The 19,062-nt window shown below is 45.0% G+C and overlaps 1 protein-coding gene across 1 annotated transcript in view; it reads left to right on the forward strand.

Moving 5' to 3' along the window:
• The window catches only part of Nudt3 (nudix hydrolase 3), a 112,751-nt gene extending 94,497 nt beyond the window's left edge, over positions 1-18,254 (forward strand). Inside the window, exons 3-5 of the mRNA XM_076858877.1 lie at positions 5,641-5,685; positions 6,836-6,920; positions 10,218-18,254. Coding sequence (XP_076714992.1) covers positions 5,641-5,685; positions 6,836-6,920; positions 10,218-10,396 — 309 coding nt within the window. The 3' untranslated portion in view covers positions 10,397-18,254. The remainder of the gene's footprint in view (positions 1-5,640; positions 5,686-6,835; positions 6,921-10,217) is intronic.
• Positions 18,255-19,062: the final 808 nt, after the last annotated feature.

Genomic DNA, 19,062 nt, shown 5'->3' on the forward strand with positions numbered 1-19,062 from the left:
ATTGAATTCATGCCTTTGCCTGAGCTCATGCACGCATGTACAGGGAAGAAAGGGTGGCTGAGGTCTTACCAGTCAGTCCAGCCCTTCCCAGGTAAATATTTTATGCTAATAATAAAACACCCCAAAGGAAAAGGAGTAGGATTTTTTTCTTTAAAAAAAAAAAAAAAAAAAGATAGTTACCAGGTGTGGTGGCGCACATCTGTAATCCAAGTGACTGAACAGCCTGAGGCGGAGGAAGGATTGCGAATTCGAGGCTACCCTTGGCAACTTAGTGAGACTCTGTCTCAGAATTAAAAATAAATGAAAGGGGCTGAGAATGTGGCTCATGGTAGAGCGCCTTTGGGCTTAATCTGTAGTATAGCCCAAAGGTGGGAGGAAGTTGCTGAGATTGTTTTTGTTACCTAGATCTAAAATTCTAGAATCCATACTCCATAGTTTGAGATTTGGGAAAGCACTTCCTCCATTTGATCAAATAATGATGAATAGATTATATTATTTTGAATTTTCACTGTTAGCTTTTAAATACAGATCCCTTCTCTGGATTATGGGGTTTTAACATAAAGATTGAAATTTAATTGCTTTCATATGATTTCAGATAAACAGGACCATACCAGCAGACTAACTGGACCAGACTTATACATACCCTAAATCAAATCTTATTCCCAAATGCCTGAGCCAAATATCTGTCAGCCGTGACCCTGACACCTATCCTGACCTGCATGCAGGAATCATGTGAGAGATAAAAATAACCCACTCTCAGGTTGCACATGGCAGCTTTTGAAAAAGAACAGGAGATAAAAATTGGACTCAGGGTCCAGAATTGTGAAAAAGTAAAATGATTCAAGTGAGCCCTGTCTAGGAGGACCCTGCACACAAGGGGGCTTGCTCCTGATGAGCGCCATGGCTACACTGACTCCCCCATGCTGGGAGGGGACCCAGAGGTTCAGGCATGCTAGACATGTGCCCTTCCTCTGAACCACACTCCTACTCTGAAACCTTCTTTCATACACATGCGCGCGCGCGCGCGCGCACACACACACACACACACACACACAATACAAATTTTATTTCTGGATGGACACAATGCCTTTATTTGTTCATTTCCATATGATGCTGGGGATCGAATCCAGTGCCTCACACATGCTAGGCAAGCGCTCTACCACTGAACCACAACCTGCACCCTGAAATCTTCTTTCCTAAAGGGGACCTCTCCTTTAGGAAATGCCAAATCCCCCAATATGAAAACCGGTAAATGTAGGAATATTTCTCTGCTTTTTATTGTAGACTAAGTGGTAGGATCACTTTAAATAGATTTCTGCCAAGTAAATCCCTTAAGTATTAGTCTAAAAGTCTGAACGACTAAAGGACAAAGAAAACTGTCATAAGGAAGGCTGGGAGCGTAGCCTCGTGGTAGAGCACTTGCCTGGCATGTGCGAGGCCCTGGGTTCAATTCAGAGCACCACCCTATTAAAAAACCTATTATTAGTTTCTACAAGTTGAAAGTAAAGTGTAAACAAATGCTACCGAAATTTTCATATACAGATGGCAACATTATTTGATTTATAGTAGATTTTACAAAAATATACTTATTTCATACTTCTGAAAGGTGCTTTTATATTTCACCCAAATGCTTCTGACACAATGAATCATTGGTGTTGAATGCATAAATTACTATTAAAAATTTTGAATATATTGAGTTGTCATAATAATAACTTGATTGTGCCCTTAAAATTTGGACATTGTTTGCTTTTCTAAATTTTTTACTTCTTCATGAAAAAAAAAAAAAAATTAGGTGGGCAGCAGCTGCTACAGCGAACATATTCCACTTTCCAGAAGGGAGAGGGGAAGGTGGCCTTTATAAATCCATCTTTCCTCACCCGGCCCCTATTTCCCGCCCCCCCGCCCCTGCTGTGGCAGCAGCTGTCTGCCCAGGCCCTGGACACCTGGGGCCCGAGCACGGGTGGCTTGAATCCAGAGGTGATGAGAAGGGCTTTCTAGTCCGGTGCCTGCCAGCTGTGCCGCCTCTTTCAGGCAGCGTCACTGACTAATTCCTGAGGTAAAGCTAGTTTTATCTGGCTTTGAAGAGCAATTATTTCTAAAAATGTAAGACAAGCAGTTAAAGTAAAAGAAAGGTAGACGTTTTTATTCAGGTAGATTAAAAGCCACCAGGGTGCATGGATATAAGGAACCGATATAAAATAGTGAGAAAGCAGGCATGTTGGCAAGAGAGGAACAAAATTCCTTAACAGAAAATTAGCAGAAATTAATGTCAAAATGTAAGTCATCCAGTTTAGGCCTTTCAATCCATTTTTATTGTTTTGTTATTAAATATCTCTTAAGAATTTTAGAGTATTTAAAATTTTGTTCATTCTGTACAAACTTATTGAGTATTGTGTTTAGAAGGTATTTTTGGGCTAGGCACAGTGGTGCACAGTTGTAAACCCAGTAGCTCAGGAGGCTGAGGCAGGAGGATCACAAGATCAAGACCAGCCTTCACAACTTATCGAAAGACCAAGCAACTTAGTGAAACCCTGTCTTCAAAAGGACTGGGATGTGAGACACAGTAATGAAGCGCCCCTGGGTTCACTCTTCAGTACTGCCCCCTCAAAAAAAAAGAAAAAGTATTTTTGTCTTAATTTTTAATTTATTACCCAAAAAAAGTGGCAGTAGAAATGGAAAACAAGTTATAGCATTACTCAGGTGCTTCCAGAGACGAAGCCTTTACCTCTTATCCCTTCTGCTCCCAGAAAATAGAGATAAATATAAAAGCTAAAAAGACTGGGCTGGGGATATGGCTCAAGCGGTAGCGCGCTCACCTGGCATGCGTGCGGCCCGGGTTCGATCCTCAGCACCACATACAAACAAAGATGTTGGGTCTGCTGAGAACTAAAAAATAAATATTAAAAATAAATTCCCTCCCCCCACCCTCTCTTTTAAAAAATAAAAAGACATTGCCAGGGCTGGGGATACGGCTCAAGTAGTAGCGCACTGGCCTAGCATGCGTGAGGCACTGGGTTCGATCCTCAGCACCACCTAAAAATGAAATAAAGATATTGTGTCCACCTAAAGCTAAAAAATAAATATTAAAAAAAAAGACATTGCCAAAAACACAATAGTCTTATCCAAAAGGAAGGTGAACACTTGTGAATCACAAACAGAATTTCAGAACAGCGAAGAAAAGACAAAGCCTGTCTGGCCTTGGGTGGCTCATGGTTGAACCCGTGGAGTAAGCAGAGTCCAAAGGCCCTCCTGAAATGGGATGTGGGATGAAAGGACACCAAGAGCTGAGATGTTCAGAAAGACCTGGGCCTAGGCAGAGAGAGAACACAGGTGCCCTGCCCAGCAAAGGACAGAGCCATGCCACCTTCTGACCCCTGACTCTCCCTGCAGTGCCCCATATCACCTAGATGACTGTGCCATGATCTGGCCTGGAGAGTGTGGGGAAAGCAGCCTCAGCTAGTGCAGGAGGAATTAATCAGAGATGGAGGATTTTGTAGCATGACTTGTAAAGAACTTAAATTTATATTCAAGACATTCAATGAGTAAATGAAGGAATAACTTATGTTTTAAAAGAATAAACACTTACCTAGCACAGGGGCACACTCCTGCAATCCCAGCAACTCAGAGCCTGAGGCAGGAGGATCACAAGTTCAAGGCCAGCCTCAGTAACTTAGTGACACCTTATCTCAGTAAAATAAAAAGGGCTGGGCTGGGGTTGTGACTCAGTGGCAGAACACTTGCTTAGCACATGTGGGCACTGGGTTTGATCCTCAGCACCACAGAAAAATAAAATAAAGGTATTGAATTCATCTACAACTAAAAAAATTTTAAATAAAATTAAAAGTACTAAGGATGTAGCTCAGTGATAGAGTGCCTCTGGGCTCAATCCCCAGTACTTCAAAATATAAACACTTGCCTAGGATGCTCTAGTTTCAATTTCCTAGCACCTCAAGAGAGAGAGTATGTGTGTGTTTCATGCAAACAAAAGTATACATGATGGAAATAGGTTTGAATGCATACACTTGAACAGAAAGTTAGTGAATTGGAATAGACTTAAAAATTCATCTGTTCTGGAGACATGTTTTTTTATCTATCTCAAAAACACTCATGAAAAATTCACCTGTCGCCAGGCACAGTGGTACACACCTATAATCCCAGCTGAGCCTCAGGCTGAGGCAGAAGGATTGCAAGTTCAAGGCCTGCCTCAGCAACTTAATGAGATCCTGTTTCAGAATAAAAAATAAAAAGGATTTCGGTTCTTTTTTTTTTTTTTTTTTTTTAATATTTTTAGCTGTAGATGGACACAATACCTTTATTTTACTTTTCTGTGGTGCTGAAGGTTGAACCCAGTGTTTCGCACATGATAGGTGAGTGCTCTACCACTGAGCCACAACCCCAGCACAGGACTGGGGTTCTAATTCAGTGGTAAATTGTCCTGAACTAGGTTCAGTCCCCATTACCACACACACACACACAAAAAAAATTCTACATGGAGTGCATCAGAAAGAAACAAAACTAGCCTAGTGTTACTTGGGAGGTAGGAAGATCGCAAGTTCAAGACCAGCCTCAGCAACTTGGCTAGACCCTATATCAAAGTGAAGTTAAAAGGCATAGGGATGATGGCCTGGGGCTGGGGCTGGGGCTCAGCGGTAGAGTGCTCGCCTAGCACATGTGAGACACTGGGTTTGATCTTCAGCATCACATAAGAATAAATACAAAGGTATTTTTAAAAAATCATAAATTTTAAAAGAAGGCATGGAGATGAGGGAGAGAGAGTGAGCGAGGAAGAAAGACATAATTCTAAAATTTGAAAGGGCTGGTGGAAAATGGAAATTATATTTTAAGAAGGTATTATCTCGGGACTGGGGATGTGGCTCAAGCAGTAGCGTGCTTGCCTGGCGTGCGTTCGGCCCGGGTTCGATCCTCAGCACCACATACAAACAAAGATGTTGTGTCCCCCGAAAACTAAAAAATAAATATTAAAATTCTCTCTCTCTCTCTCTCTAAAAAAAAAAAAAAAAAAAAAAAAAAAAAGAAGAAGAAGGTATTATCTCTGAGGTTGGCCCTCTTCCTGTCACTCTTGGTCACATCACTCAGTACATGTCTGGCCCAATACCCTGCACTAGGATTACCATGTTTATGTGTCTGTTGGCTTGGGCTTTGCTGAGGTCCTGGGGGGTCCTGCATTATCTTCTGGCATATTGTATATAGAGAGCCACAAACAAGCCAGCCTAGGGTCTTGCTCTCGACGGTCGTGCCCGGCCTGTTCTCTGCGCACCTCTGGCACGACACTGCTCTGGCTTAGCTCAGGCATTCAGTGTATGTGTGTTACATAAAGAATAAGTAGCGAATACCTCACTGTATTTTTATATAGTTTCATTGACTTGATTAATCACCTTGCTTGTTTGGCCAGCATTTTGGGGAGAGAGACCAGGAGAGATGAGAGGAACAGGAACTCCTCCTCTCCGGAATGTACCCTGCTGTGACCAGTCTAGATGTAACATGTAGGAAACTGTGGTGTACTCAGCCCTGGAGTCTCTGCCAGCATCTCCTTTTGGTTTTTATTAGACTGTTCAAAAAGACTCAGTGAGACCAGCAATGTAAAAATATCTGTATTAATTTTTCTTTTTCCTTTTTCAGGCTGGAGTAAAAGGGACATTGGGAAGATTAGTTGGAATTTTTGAGGTAAGTCTCTTGACCTCTTTGGTACAAATGTTATATTAATAACCACAAATTCCTAATCTGGGAAAGAGCTCTGCTTTCCTGAATTGTCAAACAAAGCACAGCAGAGAATAGCATTCTTTCTTTCTTTTTTGATATGGGGATTGAACTCAAGGGCATTCAACCACTGAGCCACATCCCCAGCCTTATTTTGTATTTTATTTAGAGACAGGGTCTCACTGAGTTGCTTAGCACCTTGCTTTTGCTGAGGCTGGCTTTGAACTTGCGATTCTCCTATCTCAGCCTCCTGAGCTGCTGGGATTACAAGCGTGCGCCACAGCGCCAGGCACCATTCTTTCTTTTTAAATCCTTTAATGTCTTCCTCCAAAAAGCTAAAATAATTTTAGTCATTATTTATCCCATACCTATCTTTCTTCCTCTTCTCCTGAGGTGGGAGGGAGGTAGAGAAAACAAGAAAAATAGGAGTTAGGTGTCTGTAGTACAGGAGGGAAACACAAGAAAATTGGCTGTGGTATGTGAAAGAAGGTGAAGGACCTGAGAAGTCATGGGAATAGAGAGGAGCAGAGTTCATAGGAAAAGGGGAGGCTTGCCATACTCAGCCAGTCTGATGGGGCCACCAAAGCTGAGACCTCTGTGGCGTTCCTGCCATCCATAGTCTCTTTTCTAGCATTGTATTTAGTTACATTTACATGGTTTTTGTTTGTTTGTTTGGGGGTTTTTTTGTACTGGGTATTGAACCTGGGGCACTTAACCACTGAGCCACATCCTCAGCCCTCTTCCTTTTTTATTTTGAGGGTCTAGCTCGAGGGTCTTGCTAAATTGCTGAGGCAGGCCTCAGACTTGCTCAGCATCCCGAGTAGCTGGAATTACAGGGGTGTACCACGCCTGGCTCATGGTCCTTTTCCTTGAGAGGTCTCAACATTCCTTTGAAGTTGCAGTTAAGGGAAGAGAGGGAAAAGTGAGTATAAAGTCTTAACTTTCATAGCCCAAAATTCAGGTGTAACCTGTTTTAAATAGGCCATGATTGTAGGATGGGAAAAAGTGAAAGGAATCTTTATGTCTAAATTCTCTGGACATGTGCATAAGAGTGTGTTTCCGTGATCTCGCTCTCCGAGGAAAAACTCTCCCTCTACCCTTCTCTTTTGTCTGTCAGAACCAGGAGAGGAAGCACAGGACGTATGTCTATGTGCTGGTTGTCACAGAAGTGCTGGAAGACTGGGAAGACTCAGTTAACATTGGTAAGTCCTCGTCACCTGACTGCTGCCTTGGAAGAGCTCCCCATAACTGACACTTGCCCTTAGGGCATTACTCAGAACCAAAAAGAGCCTGTTGAAGAAAAGAAATGGTAGAAGGGTGATTTTTTTCTTTTTCTTTTGCTGAGAATCTTCACAGAATTGCTGAAGCTTACCTTGAACTTGAGATGCTCTGGCCTCAGCCTCTCTATTTGCTGGGATTACAGGTGTGCGCCACCATGCCTGGCATAAAAGATTGTGTTTAATAAAATAAGCACATATATTTTGAACTTGAGAAAGTTATTATTTTGCATTGTCTAAAAGCAAGCTGAAAAAAAACAGAATTTTAAAATAAAATTAAAATGTGCTAAAATCAGGTATAGGGTCAACAAGTAGAAACATGGCCTATACATATTAGAGGTATTTCTTAAATCAAATTGTATCCTCCCCAAAAGGGTTATGCATCTGTATCTCCTGAGCAGATACTGACTGAGGCCTGCTGCTGGCCATGGGGACAAGAGGTGAGAGCAGGACCTTCTTGTTTCTCATGGTGCTCACTTGTGCTGAGGATACAGTTCCGTGGTAGAGTGATTATATAGCAAGCTCAAGGCCCGGGTTGGATTCCCAGTGTTGGGGGGAAAAAAAGTTTGTATTGTTGGAAAAGTCTGTTGGGTGGTGTACAACTGTCCCCAAAGAGTCACTCCATAGATGCAGAGTAGTGAGGACAGTGTTTAGCTTTATTCATACTACCCAGCTTCCTTGTAGGGAGCCATTTTCTTTGATTTGCACCCAGCTATTTTATTACTTTTATTTATAAGAGAAAAACAATAAAAGATTTTAAAACATCAATTTGAAAAAAAAGAGCTGGGCACAGTGGCACATACCTATAACCCCAGCTACTTGGGAGACTGAGATATCATTTTTAAAATATGACATTTAATGGCTGCATGACATCACATTTAACTGATTCCCTATTATTGACCATCAACAGTCTGTAATTTAGTTATCATAAATAATGCTATGATTAGAAAAAGATCTTTAGAGCTGGGAGTGGTGGCGCATGCCTGTGATCCCAGTGGCCCAGGAGGCTGAGGATGTGGCTCAGTGGTTAAGTGCCCCTGGGTACAATCCCCAGTAGCAAGAAAATAAATAAAAAGGAAAAAGAGTGGTTCAAGCGGTAGCGCGCTCGCCTGGCATGCGTGCGGCCCAGGTTCGATCCTCAGCACCACATACAAACAAAGATGTTGTGTCCACTGAAAACTAAAAAAAAAAAATAAATATTAAAAAAAAAAAAGAAAGAAAAAGATCTTTAGCCTTGTTTTTTCTATTTTAACCTTCCAGGGAAAGACCTGTAGCCTAAGGACTACCTCAGTAAAGCATTCACACTTTGAAGGGTTCATGGTGTATATTTGAAACTGCTCTCCAGAAAGGCTGTTCCAACCCTCAGTGTCACTTATAGGGGTCGGTCGCAGTGCCTGTCTCAGCACACACTGCTGCCTGTTCTTCATCTTTGTCAGTTACTTAGGTGAAGACCTGCATCTCACTTCAGGTTTTACTTCAGCCTCCTATTTTAATGTGGCTGTAGTTAGAGTGTGTGTGTGTGCACACCCTGCTCTGCTCTTCACCAACACTATTCCATAAGCGCCTTCCTGTGGTCTGCTGCTAGGATTCACAGCCAGGGGAACACCTGTGTAACAGCCCATCAGATAAATGCACCTTCATTTGTCTGCATTGAGATGTACATTTAAGACACAGTCTTTCTCTAGTAATATGAGGAAGATCATCCAAAGGAAAGAGTACAGACTTATTCCTCACATTTTGGACCAGCCGTCACATTAGGACCAGTTCTCATAAGTGGGTGTAAAAGGCTTTTTTGGACATTAATAGAGCAAGAGCACCTTAAAAATTAGTATCACAAGTGTGCAACTCCTGCCTGACAGAGTGCTGAGGATGGCGCTGCAGCGCACTCACTTCTGTCTCCTCCTCAGGCCCCAGCACTGGAGTCCAGGAGTTAGTTTTCAGCAGTCCACACTGAACCTTTTGACATGAGTTTATTGCACTGTTAAGAGATACAAAGCCATTAAGAACTGAAGGGCTACAGACCGCCCAGACTAACAGTGAGGGGGCATGGGGACAAGGCTTGTCAACAGTAGGGGGAACGATTTGGGCAGGTGAATTTTATCCATCTGCCAGTTTATAGCAGAAATTAATATTACACTTTTCCAGAATATGCTTTCCATTAGAGGTAAAAGATTCAAGCATTAACCACCTCAGTTGATAGTTGAAAAGTCATACACAGAATAGTGATCTTGCCTAGTATGCATGAGGCCCTGGGCTCAGTCCCCAACACCACAAAAGAAAAAAATTTAAGAAAGACTGTGAAGATAATAATGCTTGTGTTGAGTTGGGTTCTGCTGTTTGTCGTTTTGTTTTGTTTTTAGTGCTATGGATTGGACCCAGAGCCTTGCACCCTCCAGGCAGGTGCTCTGCCACAGAGCTATATCCACTTCCCTTTTTTTGAAACAGTCTCACCAAATTGCTCAGGCTGCTCTCAAACTTGCAGCCCCCCTCAGCCGCCCAACCTCAGCCACCTGAGCAGCTGGGATTAGAGGCATGCTCCCCCATGCCTGGCTTCTTTTATATTTCCCATTAGGTAGATATACCACTTAAGTTCTTGATTAAATAACTGATTATAGGCCAGCAATCCTCGTATTCTGCCAGCTGATACTCATGTTAATTTTTTCAGAAAGTGGAAATACTACTGGACCCTTCACCCAAGCCAGAGGGAGTCCCAGGGCCTAGAGAAGCACACTGGAGGTCATGTGGCATGGTCACTCTTAGTCTCAGGTTTAATTATGTATCTGTTTTCTGCAGTAAGCATTTGTATACTATTTGGAGCATATAAAGTATGCTTCCTTTTCTTTTGTAAGAAAAGAAAATAAAGGCTGGGCACAGTGGCGCATGCTTGTAATCCCAGCAACTTGGGAGGCTGAGGCAGGAGGATCGCAAGTTCAAAGCCAGCCTCAGCAATTTAGCAAGGCACTTAGCAACTCAGCAAGACCCTGTCTCTAAATAAAATATGAAAAAGAGCTGAGGATGTGGCTCAGTGGTTAAGTGCCCCTGGGTCCAATCTCGGTACAAAAAAAAAAAAAAAAAAAAGAAAAGAGGGGGGAAAATTTATAAAATACACATTTTAAAAGTGTTGAGAAGCATTGCTTCAATGTTTTCTTCTACATTTTCTCAGAAGTTCTAGGTTCATAAGCCTCCTGGTTGCTTCCCTCTTGTACTTATTTCTCTCCATAGGAAGGAAGAGGGAATGGTTTAAAATAGAAGAAGCCATAAAAGTGCTGCAGTATCACAAACCTGTGCAGGCGTCGTACTTTGAGACGTTGAGGCAAGGCTACTCCACCAACAACGGCACCCCGGTCGTGGCCACCACGTACTCGGTTTCTGCTCAGAGCTCAATGTCAGGCATCAGATGACTGAAGACTTCCTGTAAGAGATGGAAAGTGGAAACTAGACTGAAGCGCAGACCTCCCCCTCCCCCGGCTCTTCTCACCTCTCCTCACAGGCCTCCTCTTTCAATGTGGCAAGATGGGCAGCAGAGCAGGGGTGCTGGGACGTTGCTGTTTGGTGTTAAGTGATGGGGCTTTTCCTTCTTTTTATTGAGGGGGTGGGGGCTGGGTGTGTGATTGTAAGTACCTTTGTGCATGACCTGTCCCTCCCCTCCACACCCGGCACCCTCTGAAGGGGGGCAAAGAGCTTTCTCCAGTTGGGGTTCTGAAGTGTTCCTGTCTCATCCCAGCCCTGGCCAGACATTTTCTTTGATTTTTAATTTTTTTATTAAAATATACCAATGTGAGATGAAACTTTCCAAGAATTTGTCCTATAATGTGCTCTTCAGTCCAGTAGGTTGGTCACTTTCACTGCAGGCTGCATTTATCTACACATTATATACTGGACATATAATATGTAAATAAATGACTTTTAGAAAGAATTTAACCATTGAATTTTTCAAGGTTTTGGGGTTTTGATTTAGGGATGTTTCTGGTGTGGAGAATAGTTAATTGACTTTTTATTTTTGATGCTAGGGGCTAGGTACATTTCCCTGCCTTCTCTCCATTCCCCAGTTGGAACTGTCATTCCCTAGGTGCAGGAGGAATTTGGCCACCTTCATAGCGCTCCCAGGACTCACGGTCTTCTCTTCAAGCTGTGTCTCCATGCTAAGGAAGAAACCTTTTTTTTAATTACCAATCCAGGAGCAAATGGCCTCAGCCTAGACCCAGAGAAACAATGGTAGCAACTGCATTCTGGCCTACATGTCCACAGTAGGTTTTGAACTGGATTCTTGGGATTACGATCTTGAAAACTGGAGCATCAAGCCCTGCTTCTGCCCTGCCAGCTGGGGATCTTTCCGCGGTGCTACATCCTGACCACAACGGCTCTCTTCTCGCCGTGTGCACCTCACACCGCGCTGAATGGACATCATCCTGTGCTCTTGGAGCAGCCACAACTGAACTTTGCAAGTGCGGCCCTGCTCAGTCCTGTCTCCACACATGGTAACCTTGTTGAGGTCCTGAAAGGTACCCAGAGGAAAGTATGTGTACTTGTCCTGTGATGTAGTGGAGCCTCTGGATACAGCAGGAGCCCTGGTCCCTGCCAGGATGTGAAAGGTCCATCTGCTGCAAGAGCAGCGCTAGGCCATGCGTCAGCCCCAGCCTGGCCGTGTGATACGTTGGCTTGCTGCGGGTGGTCTTGGTGTGTGGATACAGGTTCTTGCTGGCTTCCTTTGCCAGTTGTATTGTTTTGTTGGGAAGTGAGAGGGTCTCATGAAGGGTCTTGAGAATCAGGGATGGGAGTGGGGTGGGGTGGGATTGGTCCCTGGCTTAGGACAGGAGATGGCTGCTCTTCTCTTAGTGGCATCTCCTTTGTCAAAACATAGCCAACATGTGAAATTAAAATTGTAGATCTGTTTATTTAAAAATTCCAACAAGTCATCAAACTCCTTAAAGCTTTTGCTCTTCCCTGCCACTCAAAGAAATGTGTCCCTCTGGTAGGCCTGTGTCATTTAGCCTTCAGCATTTCTGTAGACATTAGTTTTGCATTCTCTTTCCCGGGCTTGACCCACAGAGACAGAAAGTAGGCAGTTTTCCTGGGGTGCCATCTTACCTCTGGGGAAAGAATTGTATGCCAGACAGGGTCCCAGTGGACAGACACAGCACCTTGAAATTTAAGTCCAAAAGCCCACTTGCTGTTCACAAGTCCTGCCCAAAAGCAAACACTGATTCTTATTGCCTGACTTAGAGCATTCTAAAGTTCTGTCCAAATAAGTAAAAGAGGAAGATAAAATAGATTTAACTAAGCACTAAGTAGAATCAAAAAGACACATTCTTGCAGAAAAATTCTACCTTTTTGATACAGATTGAAAGTGCTTTACAGGAAAATAGATCTCCTGAAAAAGGAACCTCATTGGTAATGATAGTTTGCATTTTTCCTGAAAATGTTTCAGCGGGGCTGGTGTAAAGAGATACCACCCCGAAAAGTTCCATTTTGATTGTTGTTGAAGTCTCTGGATCAAGAAGGTGCACTGTGCCAACAAGTACTTTTCAGTGACATGAATGGGTCCTATAATGCAGTCAGCTGGAGAGGGAGAGTGCTGAGGCTTTCGTGACTGACAAAGGGAGGCTTTGTCCACCCCACAATTGTTGAACTGGTGCTATTTCCTGCTGCACTGGATTCTGACAGCAAGGCTGGTGTTTTTCTCTCCTTGGCACCATGAACATTGGCTGTTTTTACTGATAAATATTTGGAATCCTTTTCTGATAGGTTGGTTAGAGCCATGGTCGCAACATCCTTTGTCTCTCCAAAAAAAAAAGCAAAAAGAAACAAAAGGAGGTTCAAAAACTGTCCTACATGCAGAATATTTTGTTGGCATTGATTTGCTGTTATTTCTACCAGTGTTAGGCTCATGAGGCTTGATGGAAACAGGTTCTGAATATTTATGGCCAGTACAGAGTCTCTGGCTCATAGTAAATTACACAGAGACGCGGACTGCTGCTGGAGCCACCATCAGGGCCACCACATTCGATAAAAAACACAGCAATGGAATTTTTTATTATTTTTATTATTTCTTCATAAATTGTAGCCTTGGGAAACACCAGTGAGGTCATGTGATCTTTGTGAACCAGGACTAAATTCTGTGTGTGAGTGTGTGAGTGTGTGTGTGGGGGGGGGTGCTTTTGGGAGTCAACTATGTGAGGTTCTCTGTAGAAGCAGCGGCACAGCCCGCACACAGCGGCCTGGCCTGTGATCCCACCACTCCAGAGGCAGAGACAGGAGGATTTCAAGTTTGAGGCAAGCCTAGGCAACTTAGGGAGCTCCTGTATCCAAAATATAACAATAAAATAAAAAGGGCCGGGGATATAGCTCAGTGCTAGAGCGCTCGCCCAGCACGCTCACACCCGGGCCTCCATCCCCAGCACAATGAAGAAGTGCAGCCATAAAACAGCAAATATGACAGGATAGAACAGTTAGTGGGTTGATGGGTTTGGTTTTCACACGTGTCCACCACCCGTCTTCTCTGGTGGAGAGGCCTCCCTCCCTGCTGAGCCTGGGCTGGACCATCTGATGGGATCAAAGGGTGAGGGAGTCTCACTCCCTCTGAGGCCACAGAAGGCCCAGGGAGCTCCGCCCTCTGCATTGCCTGTCCAGCCCCATGGAACAGGGGGCACAGAGCCTTGCTTCCTGTGGCCTCTGGGGAGCAGAGTAGGTCACTCACTACCCTCTGGGGGTGTTGTGCAGCAGTTTTGTAAATGTGTTGCTACATGACAAGTTCTTCAGGGCAAAGAAATATTTTCTGTTTTGATGTTAGGAGTCGGCCCATGTAAAGTCCCTAAGGCTTTTACTTAAAAGAAAAAAAAAGTTCTGGGCAGAACCACTCCTCCCCTCTTTCCTTCCCCTTTTTCTTCTCCACAGACAGTGTTTGTTGGAGGCCCCTCCTAAGCCTCCCTAACAGAAATGTACTCAGTCTTTTTCGTTCTGGGTGTGCGTTTTGCCATCTGAGCTTCGCATATTTCTCATTTCCATCCAGTGCAGTGTGGCCATCTTCGGTGGAGTCTCCTCTTCAGCGACTTTTAAAATAGTTTAGTCTGAGCCACATTTATGCTTCTCCTTCAGAAGAAAGGTTTAATAACCACATGCGATTTTGCCAAAACTATATGATTTTAATATTTCTGACGCATATTTCTAAGCCCCTCTGTTTTGATTTGAATCAAATGAAATTGATTTGGAACTGGGAGAAATATCTGGAGAAGTCTCGTCTCCACAGTGATATGACATTTGGCTGTAAGAGAGATGGGAATTGGCTGTCACTGTTAGTAGAGCTCCAGCCTGTCCCACCTGCATTTCAAAAGGGCGGTCAGCTTTTGCAGCTATGGGAGAGGGGAAATTGCTTCATGGTGACTGAGCAATACAAAGTGGCTTTTCTAGTACTTACTTTTAAGGACTGGAAGAGGTCAGACATGAGGCTTTGCAGTTCAGACTGCCCCATTGAGGTGGCATCAATTTGGAGCCCTGCTGGGCAGGACCTAGCTCCTGGAGGCCATGTAGCCGGCTACCAGGGCACCTGCCTCATTTGGAGTAGGCGAGAGAGCTCCCTAGAGTCGAATTCTGAGCTCTGGGGTGAACTTTGTGATGGGAACTTCCCTGTCCAGGAGGGCTGTATTTTCCATGTCACTCTAGGTGTCATCCAAACCAGTGAGACATTTGAGATTTTAAGGTAAAAATATTGCAAATTAGGGAGCATTATTTACAATAATAATGTAAAAGATGCTGCAGTCCATGCAAGAAGTTGATCTGAGTCACTGTGGTCCTGGGGGCACTGAGGTGGAGGAGGAATCCCCATGGGCCTGGCGGCCTTCCATCCCTGCCTCTGACAGGGCTGCATCCCATTTTCACCAGTGTTTGTATGAGCCCCAGAAAGTCTCTTGTCTTTTGCTAATAAGCTAATAACCCTGCAGGAAGCCTAATCAGGGCATCTGAAAAAATGATGCCTCTTACCTTCAGATTATCATATAAATTGTCTTACTCCCTTTAAAAATTAATAAATGAAGCCAGGCATGGTGACGCACACCTGTAATTCCAGCAACTGAGGGGGGCTAAGGCTGAGGATTGCAAGTTTGAGGTCAGTCTCAGCAATTTAGCAAGCCCCTGCCTCAAAATAAAAAATCAAAAGGGATGGGGATATGGCTCAGTGAATAAGAGCCCCTGGGTTCAATTCCTAGTACCAAAAGAAAAAGAAAAAATGAGCCACTCAGGAGGCTGAGGGAGGAGGATCACAAGTTGAGCTCAGATTGGACAACTTAGTCAGACCCTGTCTGAAACTTAACAGTGAAAAAGGCTGGGGATGTAGTTCAGCAGTAGAGCACTTGCCTAGCATGCTGAGGCCCTGATTTCAATCCCCAGTACTACAAAAAGTAAGAAAACAAAAGGAAGATTACTTTATGTTGATTTTAGCTATACTCCTTGAGTGAGGCCAGCAATCACCTGATTTTGACATGAAGCTTTTGAAGTAAAAGGTTCTTGTGTGGAACACACCTTACAGTTATGGCCATTGAGCCTGAGCTTGTGTTAGAGAATGGGACTGTCGTCTGGCAGGGAGCTCAAGAGAAGCAGTGACTTGGAATTCAGCAGGCCAGAGGGGCTCTGCTGAAGAAGTAAATGCTTTGGCCAAAAAAACCAAGATCAGTACCTGGAAGGTGACGAGAGTGTCACTGCTTATTTCTCCAGTAGACGGTGTCCAGTCACTCAGGTCTCCTTAGCGTTCAAAACTGGGAACATAAAGCAAACACTTGACTTCTTATCAGGCAACAATAGAAAAGGCATTTAAAACCCTGGATGTGGTGCGTTAAAGGATGTGGAAACAGCCGCGTTGTCATCTTGTCATTCTGGTCTGGAATAAATTACCTGCTAAATGGCTCATCGTCTGTGGGAGGACTGTGCAGAGAACATCCCAACAATCTACTGAAAAATAGTACAATAACTGTTTCAGGCTTGAAAACTTAGATGAAAATCTTCATAACCCCTAGAAGCCATTGAAGATGCTTCAGTCCCAGTGGGGGCCCCCGCAGCCCATGGTGCGGGGGTAAAGGAGCTCACCATTGGGAAGTCATTTTGCCAGTGAGATTGCCTATAAATGCCTTCAGGAAGTAATCCTGGTTTGGGCCTCTCTCCAAACTGAAACGAAAATGTTTACCTAGGAAGGAGGGCTCTACCACTGAGCCACAACCCCAGCCCTGAGCCTTGATCATTATCCTCCCTTTGTCATGGAGAAAATGTGTAGATAAAAGTGATCCGAAGGACATCTAGTTTGGGTTATGCAGTTCTGCAGTAATGCAGATTGTCAAGACCCAGGATGGCACAGGGCTGCTACTCCTCAATAGAGCCTCCCCAAGCCAGGGCTAGGTCAGGGTCGGGGGTCTTGAAGAGCACTGGATGCAGGGAGGACTTGGAGACCTTTCTCAGGGAGCAAGAGGCTTGTATCCTGAGAACTTGAAGGCGGTCCAAGGGGAATGACAGGCATCTGAATAAACCACAGCTTCCAAACAGAAACTTCCTCTCTTGTGGCTGGGAGCATTTTGCTCAAGAGTTTTCCAAAGGAACTCTCCCTTCAGAAATGTAACTTGCCGCCACTGTTTCACATAGCCTCAGCCTTCCACCTCTGAACAGACTGGATGTGTGGCTCAAGGTGCAGGTGCAAGAGGCTTCGGTAGTTAGGAAATTATCATAAAATATCTATCACTCTACCATAAAAGAAATATGTGGAACAGTTTTATAAATGCCAGATCTGTTCTGTTGTTTCACTGTTTTATGTCTGAAAATTTTCAAGCTGGTTTGTAATCAAAGAAAAGATTGGTAGTTAAAATAAGTAAAATTTCAGTTTGTGCACTTCAAGAAAGATGTCTGCTGGTTGGCCATGTGCCAGCACGTTTGGGGATGTTGGGGACTGTTGTAAAATGAGTAAGTGTCACTTATCCTGTCCGAGAGAGTGAAGTGGAAGCTTGGGAGTGGCATCTTCATACCTGCTTTTGCCAGCCTAGCTTTTATTTTAAGGACCTTGCCTTCCATCCTGTCCCATGGCTTTGGTAAGGGACAGGCTCTGAGTGACGAGGCCCCAGCTTTGTGTGACCACAGCTGTGGGGTCAGAGGCTCCCCTAAGTGGTTTCCGCTCACCCACACTCAGCATCAGAAAGGTCAGGGTCCGGGACCATTCCACTGAAGCACTAGATGCGCTTCCCACCTCGCAGGCTTGCTGTCCAGATGTGGCCTCCTCTCCCTGGAACCCATGGGATCCAGGCAGAGATGCTGAGATATATTGAGTTCAACTTTTCACAAAAGACACAAGTCTGTCTTGTCCCTTTCCCTGGTGCTCAGGCTTTTTGGTTGAGGTATAAATGGCCAAGTCCACCAGTGTCTCTGGGACTGAGACGCAGTGCCAGGGGCCACCCGCTCAGGCTGTTTCATGGTTGTAGAAAGTGGAATGACCAGCAGGCTGAGTCCTGGGGGCAGGAATGACCCCAGAGGAGCGGGACAGGACGGGGAGTCCAAAGAGCAGCCTGTTCAAGGAAGGACAGGGTAGTGTGGCCACTGAACCTCGGCACCTGGTGCGGGAGATGAAATGGGGGTTGGGGGTGCTGCTGCCCTTGCCCTGATCCAGATGCATTTTGGGACTGATGAGCTGCCCGGCCTGTGGGTTTTTTTCTTTTTTTTCTCCTTCCTGTCCCCCAAACAACCTTGCTTGGCACTGCATGGAGAGCACTTTCCCGCCTGCACATGGCCACCACAGGCCTGGCCTCCTCCACAGAGTCTGCCCAGTGCTCCTGAGGACAGCAATGCTCTCTGCGGGGATGGAAACTGGCCTCGAGAAGGTGAAGTTTCCTGTTCACTTCCCTCAGGGCTTTCCTGCTGTCTTCTCCCCACAGTGCGGCCAGCCGCGCTGTCACTGTGGAGGAGAGGAGAGGGGAGCAGAGAAGAAAGGGACGCTGGCCGGACCCAGAATAGCCCTAGACAGGTGTGTGGCCCTCCCCTGCTTCACTAACACACCTCCCTATGTGGCGCCTGCAACAGGGACCAAGCCTCCCCTGAAGTCTAGGGAGAGCTCTGGTACTCCCCGCACCCTCCACTCCGAATCCCACTCCTTTTTGTAAAAATAAACACTGGAGCCTGTGAGTGCCGCCCTTCCCTGTGTCCACTGGTTCCTTCCATATGAGCCATGGGGGAGGGCGGGCATGGGACATGGGCTGTAATCCTGTGCCAACCAATAAAAGCCAGTATTTCACACTCTATTAGCATCCGGTCTCTTCTCTCAAGGATTTTCCACGAGTCCTTCATATCAGTCTTTAAATGTCACCCCCTACTTCTCTGGGGTTCTTGCAAATTGCCCTAGAGGTCAAGGGTAGCTGTGGAAAACTGAAGAACACAGTGGACAAGCCAGCATCAGCCAGCACTGCTGCCTGGGGCGGAGGAGGTCCTGTTAGCAGGGAGCGGAAAGAGCTAGGCATCATCCCGGATGAGGGAGACAGCAAGAAGCAGCTTTCCTGTGTGGGGGTGGAGTCAAGGACAAGTGCCCCCACCTTTTGTTAGTGGGGATTGAACCCAGGATGCTTTGCCACTGAGCCACATCCCCAACCCTTTTTTATATTTCTTTTAGAGACAGGGTCTCACTGAGTTGCTTAGAGCCTCTCTAAGTTGCTGAGGCTGGCTTTGAACTTGTGATCCTCTTGTCTCAGCCTCCCAAACTGATGGGATTACAGGCATGCACCACTGCACCCAGCTAACAAGTACCACTTTTTGAAGATACACAGCAGGTAAGGCTTGTAGGCAGAGGACAACAGGCAGACGATATTGTGAGCGAGTAGCAGTAAGTGAGCTGTCCCTCTGAGCCCCAGACAGAAGAAAACCACTTTGAAGTATAATGAAAAATAGTACAGTGGGGTCAATAGTACAGATGGGCACAGTGGATTATGCCTGTAATCCCAGCCACTCAGGAGGCTGAGGCCAAGTTTGAGGCCAATCTCAGCATCTTAGCAAAACCCTGTCTCAATAAAGAGGGGTTGGGGCTCAGTGGTAGAGCCTTGTTTTTCACATGTGA

This window comes from Callospermophilus lateralis, chromosome 6 (genome assembly GCF_048772815.1).
Source record: "Callospermophilus lateralis isolate mCalLat2 chromosome 6, mCalLat2.hap1, whole genome shotgun sequence".
Lineage (NCBI taxonomy): Eukaryota > Metazoa > Chordata > Mammalia > Rodentia > Sciuridae > Callospermophilus > Callospermophilus lateralis.